The sequence below is a fragment of the Phytophthora infestans genome, genomic scaffold, assembly GCF_000142945.1.
Source record: "Phytophthora infestans T30-4 supercont1.73 genomic scaffold, whole genome shotgun sequence".
In the NCBI taxonomy this organism is placed as follows: Eukaryota; Oomycota; class Peronosporomycetes; order Peronosporales; family Peronosporaceae; genus Phytophthora; species Phytophthora infestans.
The window spans coordinates 601,427-607,694 of NW_003303686.1; the positions used below are offsets into that span (position 1 = coordinate 601,427).

Genomic DNA, 6,268 nt, shown 5'->3' on the forward strand with positions numbered 1-6,268 from the left:
TACTCCACCTGGCTCAACGTATTTGTTGAATCGATGTGTAAGACGTACGATCGCGGATCGCGGTCTAGCCGCGTATGAAATTGCTTTGATGAAAATGCCCACCGCAAGCAGATCTGAGTCCGAACCGCGGCCAACAATGGGTTCTTCATCGGCAGATGAGTGCCACGTGAGCGTGAAAGCCTGCAACGCTTCCTCCTCTTCACGGTACGCATGCTCACTCACCTTGGCTGCTACACTGTCATGAAAGTCGCTTCCACCAAGGTGGGCGCGATGATAGTGTTACACAAAGGGCTGCACCTTTGCCAACGATGGCATTTTCGCTCCTCCGACTTCAAAACGACGGACGATACAGCGGAATATCTTCATAGGTTTGTGATTGTAGGTGCACATATCCCGGGCGCAGGCCTTCATCTCCTCCGTTAGTCTCGCCGGACGAGGTGGGTGACATGTGCTTACCCGCCTCCAGGATGCTCAACACGTTGGACAAGATGCAGATCTGCACCTTGTCCTTCCATGGACAACGAGCGTAGAAGCAACATCCTTAGCTTTGCACTTGCACAGAAGTAGATTTGTGCGCAGATTATGCGGGACTAGCTCCGTACACAACGCACACGAAGTGAGGGCGCTTTTGCTCACAACGTAGGCCTTGAGCGATTCCACCAGCATGCTGCTGTCGTGGGACGATATATCCGTAGCAAGAAGGGTCCAGACGATCTTGGCGAGGCATTGAGACACAGGAAGGGGCTTATTGGCAGCGAGGGTGATACTTGAGTAGAAGACACTGAAGTGAGCTCTAATCTTTACCGTAGATATGTACATGTGTGCATCTCTCATTCGCTAAAATAGTAACGTCTACGTGATGCAATTGGCTGGATGTTGCATAGGTGATGTGTGTGCGCTCTTATAAGCTAGTAGAATGACTGGCGGTGGATACGTTTTAGTTGCCGTTGGTCGGTCAAAAAGTGGCAATCGATCATTATTGGTGCCAATCAGAGTTTGGATGCTCCCGGAGTGGCACTAGCGCACACAATGGGAGAATGGGTGTGGCAAACAGCGCGGCTGCCTAATGACGACCGAAGGCAGGCCCAGTTTCGTGATGAAGAGCTGGTAAAACGATCTATCAGCTGGTTTTCGGATGGCGAGTGGATAGTGGAGCTCCCACCCTCCGATCGGGAGCGATCGACGTCGGAAGAGCAATTCTGGCCGACGTACAATTGGGCGAATAAATCGTGGGTCGTAGACAGCACGGGAGCCACACTCAACAGCCGAAAGTATAACCATTTCCAGGAATGCTCGATCTCCGACTTGGCAATTCACAGGACAGGCAGGTGGACATACTCAATGATAATTCCCGTGGCAGGCGAGCAGAGGCATCGCCAACTAAAGTTACGGCGCTGGGCAATAGCGATTCTGAGGAGCTCGCCGCGGCTGGACATAGGGCAATCCATGCAAGTCAACCCGGCCTTACGCCTACGGAATCACCAGAGCTCAGGAACTCCTACAGCTGGAGTTGTGTGAGCCAGACACGCGCCATCGGAGTGTCGACGGATAATGCCGCTGGAGGGGCATACACCATCCAACTCGATCAACAACCCAACGGCATAAATTGGAGGGTAGTCGAGAGTCCCGAGACAGCGAAAGAGGTGCACCCGGATATTCAGGTGCTTCAGCACGGTCAGGATGACGGGAGCATCGTCTTCGAGACACACCCCTTGAACCATGGCATACAATGGGAGGTGCCAGCGACAATTGCTAACAAGCGAGTGCTGTCAGCTCTAAACAAGCAGCCTTTCAGACGCTACCAAGTGGCAGAGAAAGGATTAAAGACCCAAGTGGACGGACTGGAGGCACGGAGGAGAACCGACGAGTGGCAACGCGGGGCCCTAAGCCAACTACCGAAGCAGCTCGGGACCCATGGTAACGAGCTAACAGTGTACCAAGTTTGGGTGGCGTACCGGGTCGCTGTGGCACAGCTAAACCTCTTCCACGAAGGCCGACTAATTGATAATAGCTGCCAGAAGTTGCCAGAGTGTCAAAAAGTGAAGGAGACCCTAGCGCATATCTTCTGGGAGTGTTCATGTGCGCAGGCGTGTTGGTCCAAGCTAATCAGTCATTCGACGGGTGATCACAGAGAAAGATTCGGCGCGAACAGTACCGCAGCAATTGCGCGGCCAGGAAAGCGCCAGCGTTAAATACGCCCAGAGTGAGAAGCATCATAGCGGCTCATCCGGATGACGAGAAGCTCTACCGAGCAGAATGGACGAGGATCTGACGTATTCTATCCAGTGTATGCATCACCACGCTGTGGATTCAAAGGAATCGGGTCGTATTTCAGCACGAGGAAACATCTATCGAAGGCACCGTTCAAGATTTTTGGACAACCGGACTCAGGCAGCTAACGGCGCTCGCGTTTCGCGAGCGCCGCTCACCAGAACGGATGGAGCAAGGAACACGACTCGAGGGTGTGTACCAATACACTGGAAGACGAACCAAAAGAGCAGTCACACGAGCTGACAAGCCTCGCACAACCACCGGATCTATCGCAGACACCGGCGTTGCTAACCAGGCTTAGGATTTACCAGACATCTAGAAACTAAGGTTAAATGGATCAGTCTGCCTCTCTCTCATTATTGGTGCCAATGATGTATCGTTTTTAAAGGTTAATTTAGCGCGTTGTCTTATCTAGGCCATAAAACAGAGCGACATTTCATCTGCAAGGCTCTGTTCTGACAATGTGAAAAAAGTCGACGAGATGGAAATTCAAATTGCCGAGAAAGAGAGAGGGCTCTCTGTCCATGTCGCGTACGTAGGACCTTGCGACGCATGATGCGTGTCCCAGCCTCCAACTTGCAGGCGTGACGGACCCATACATCTTTATTGCCAAAGTTGGGTCGTCCCGCCATCTCATGTCGAGCCTGCAGACCGACAGTATCCTCTTCACCTCGCCTTGCTGTCAGTGACATAACGCATGCAGGAGCGCCTCTCGTATTACTACTTCGAAGCACACTTGGATCTCCACTCGGCCTAGTCGACTCGACTGCCGAGAACGTCAACGTCGGGGTCTTGGAAGATTACGGCACCGTAAATAATTTGGTGAGAACAGCCGAGAATCTCTAATAAAGAATAAAGCCACTTCAATTACTATACTGAATCGCTTTGACAAAGGTTTTCATATTCCGTGCTCAACATAATTTCTTAAATATAATATCACAACTTCAGAGGCGATTCCAACAACACGCTCATCCACAACGTCATCACTTGAGCATTTACCGACACACTGGTCGATGCTCGGAAGACTTGACTAATAAATACCATCAAAATCTCCTGCTCCACGTCCATGGATCCATTCCAAGTCTCCACCGCCAACTCCACTGTCAAGGCGAAGTGTCAGCCACATAATGCGCTCATGGTCGTGGCCAACCGCCAGTTGCAGGTCTGGAACGGATCTACCTGTTGGCCGTCGAGTCTTCAGGACGGCTCATTGATGGATCTCGTTACCGACCCCGAAAAAGAAGTTGTTAAAGACGAATCTCCGGCATCCTCCGCCTCAGGTTCACCTTCTCCTGTGCCACAAGAACCCGAGAAAAAGAAGCGTGCTTACAAGAAACGCAAGGCGACGCACACGATTCGAAAGGAGCAGAAGGCGGTTCTGGAGAGGGAGATCGCGGAGCTTCAAGCCCAGCTTGAGGATGCTAAGTTCCGGGCGCTGGTACAGCAGGGCGAAGTGTCGAACTCCTACCATGACCGAGCAGTAGAGAACGCGGTACTTAAAGAATCGATTCAGGAACAGCATTTGGTGATGGCGCAGGTGAGAGCATTTCTATCGGGTCAGATGCAGCACCAAATGAGTGGAGTGAGACCCATGGAGACCAAGATTTGTCTCAGCGCAGATAGAGAGGAAAGACGACGCGTGCTACATGCTCTACGAGGGGTCAAACTTCGAGAGGCCAGAAGGTTCTTGCGTGCACGAAGCAGTGGGATCAAACCGAACACTCCCTACTTTCAGGAAGAGCGATACGAATCGGCGGACGGGGGGTTCTGTATTGCCCGGTTCGAGATCACTCCGCTACACGGTGTGAAAGGAGGCGTCCGCGCTGTGTTTGACGCAGTGCTCCAAGCTGCGTTCAATGTCGAGATCATCATTTCCGAGACGTCAGGCAACATTACAGTGCGCGAGGACGACGATATGAACGACGAGAGGGTCTCGCAGATGCGACTCGTGTTCGAGGTGTCCTTGTAGAGAACAATTTAGTGCATTTTACAGAGTACACTAACACAGAGAGTGGCAAGAGCGGCAGAGACTGCTATGCAGTCACATCCACAGACTTCGTAGACGAGGACGAGCTGTATCCGTACAGACCGCGGGAGCGCGTTCGACGTGACACGACGGCCGCCATGTTGGTGTCGTACCTGGACACACCGAAGCAGAAAGCTGAAGGCGAGGACGAGCCTGTCGTTGTCCTCATGCGCTGGGCCTGCACGAAAATCTGCCACACGGACCTCAACATCTCGCATGGTGCCGTGATGGACATGCGAGAGACGTCGATTCGATCGCAGGGCACGTATCTTAACTGCGTCAGAGAGGCTCTAGGTCTACTGTACCTACATAATAGAATTTGTGATTATGCTTTTTTCTATCCATAAATTTTTCGGCAACCTGGTAGTGGTAACTACATGTTCGGTATTTCGCTGGAGCACAATGGTCCTTGTCACTTGCTCTTCCGCTTGATCGGTTGGCTTCGTCTATCATTCCAAGGTCGACTGGCTCAAACTGCACGATGAACGACGCTGTGAGCATCGCAGACCTAATAAACGTCGTGGAGTCCGACATGACTGCCACGTCACCGACCCGCGTCGCCACGATAGCGTTATGGTCCTATGGTTATTCCGACGCGAGTGACAGCGCGCGAAGTCCAATGAAAAAGAAACGCATCTACAAGAAGCGAAAGTCTACGCACGCGTTACGTAAAAAGGAGAAGCCGTGTTGCAAGCGGTGGTCGCTGTATTGCAGGTTGAACTAAAGAACCTTGAGCTGCAGACGTTAGTGCGACTCGGTGAGGACGATACTGTGCTAAATAACGAAGTGGCGCACAACGTCGTGCTGCGTGAGCTTATCCAAGAGCAGCACTTGGCGGTGGCGCAAGCTCAAGGAATGTTACTGGGCGACACTCGTCCTCCTAGTAGGAGGACGAGTCCTACAGAGATGCTTATTGACTTGTCAGAGAGCGTTGAAGGACCCAAACTTTATTATGCCAGAAGGTGCATCCAGCATCGCAGTTTATGCATCCTTCCTATACGTGTAATTGTATATTAATGCCTCAGACAGCCCATTCACTTTGTTCTTTCACTTTTGTATTTTGCATTACCGTTGAATCCGGAAATGATGCATATTTATAATGTGCTGATGGATCTATATTCAGTTATTCCGTTTAAAATACAATGTTTTTGTTTTTTCCTTGAGTTGTTTTTTCAACCTCTCATTTGCGGTAAAATGAAAATTAAGTTAAGTCCATTTAAGATGCTGGGCCCGAGGGCTTTGTACTTACTCAGGTGACTTCAGTAAGCATTATTTGGCAAATTCGTTCAGCTTTTGAAATATCTTGACAGAAGCAACAACGACGCCAGCTGCCGCACCAAGTAACAGTGGAACACCGAGAGCTTTCGACCACTTTTCAGTGAGCCGATTTTGCGACGATTGAGTCGAAGGTGCTGACGGGTTCTGCATTAGGTGATGATGAAACGCGGCAGCTGGCAATACGGCCGCTTCCCTTCTAAGACGGCGAGCGCTTATATCAGAGGTGATACTTCTGGTACTGTCGTAATACAAACCACGGGCGGTGTCGATCAGGGCGGCTTTGGTGCACGTGGTGATCGCGTAGAAAGTAAGCACCATGGCAGCCAGCGAGCAAATGCCGCGCATTTTGGCCGATTACGAATATAAATCACAGATGTCTTTAACTTATAGCTACACAAAACTTAGGGTAAAAACACCACCGCAGGGATTATTTTAGAGTAAACTTGATATTGCCCAAATGACAGCTTGATACGAAATTCTGGAGGCGTTTTGAATGCAGGTGCACTTGTATTTATTCTAGTCTACGAGATAATACTAGATTTAAGTCAGTTGCCTAACCTATAAGCGATGCAACTACCTTGAGCAAACACAAAACATGTTTTTAGCAAATTGGACTAAGTTGTAGTCTGAGCTCTCGAAAAGATGTGTCGGCAACGGGTTTGCAGTCAATCATTTCTTCATCAACAAGCTGGA

General features: G+C 50.5%; 2 protein-coding genes across 2 annotated transcripts; both read left to right on the plus strand.

Annotated features, from left to right (window-relative positions):
* Positions 1-1,029: 1,029 nt before the first annotated feature.
* Positions 1,030-2,572, plus strand: PITG_18612 (uncharacterized protein; the record flags this gene model as incomplete). The annotated part of the gene is made up of 4 exons (XM_002997490.1): positions 1,030-1,271; positions 1,361-1,917; positions 2,132-2,203; positions 2,433-2,572. 4 exons carry the CDS (start codon positions 1,030-1,032, stop codon positions 2,570-2,572), a joined length of 1,011 nt encoding a protein of 336 aa, XP_002997536.1.
* An 834-nt stretch (positions 2,573-3,406) lies between these two features.
* PITG_18613 (uncharacterized protein) lies at positions 3,407-4,644 on the plus strand (the record flags this gene model as incomplete). Its single annotated transcript, XM_002997491.1, has 3 exons — positions 3,407-3,433; positions 3,584-4,236; positions 4,284-4,644. The coding sequence occupies 3 exons, from the start codon at positions 3,407-3,409 to the stop codon at positions 4,642-4,644; spliced, it is 1,041 nt and encodes a 346-aa protein (XP_002997537.1).
* Between the last annotated feature and the right edge of the window lie 1,624 nt (positions 4,645-6,268).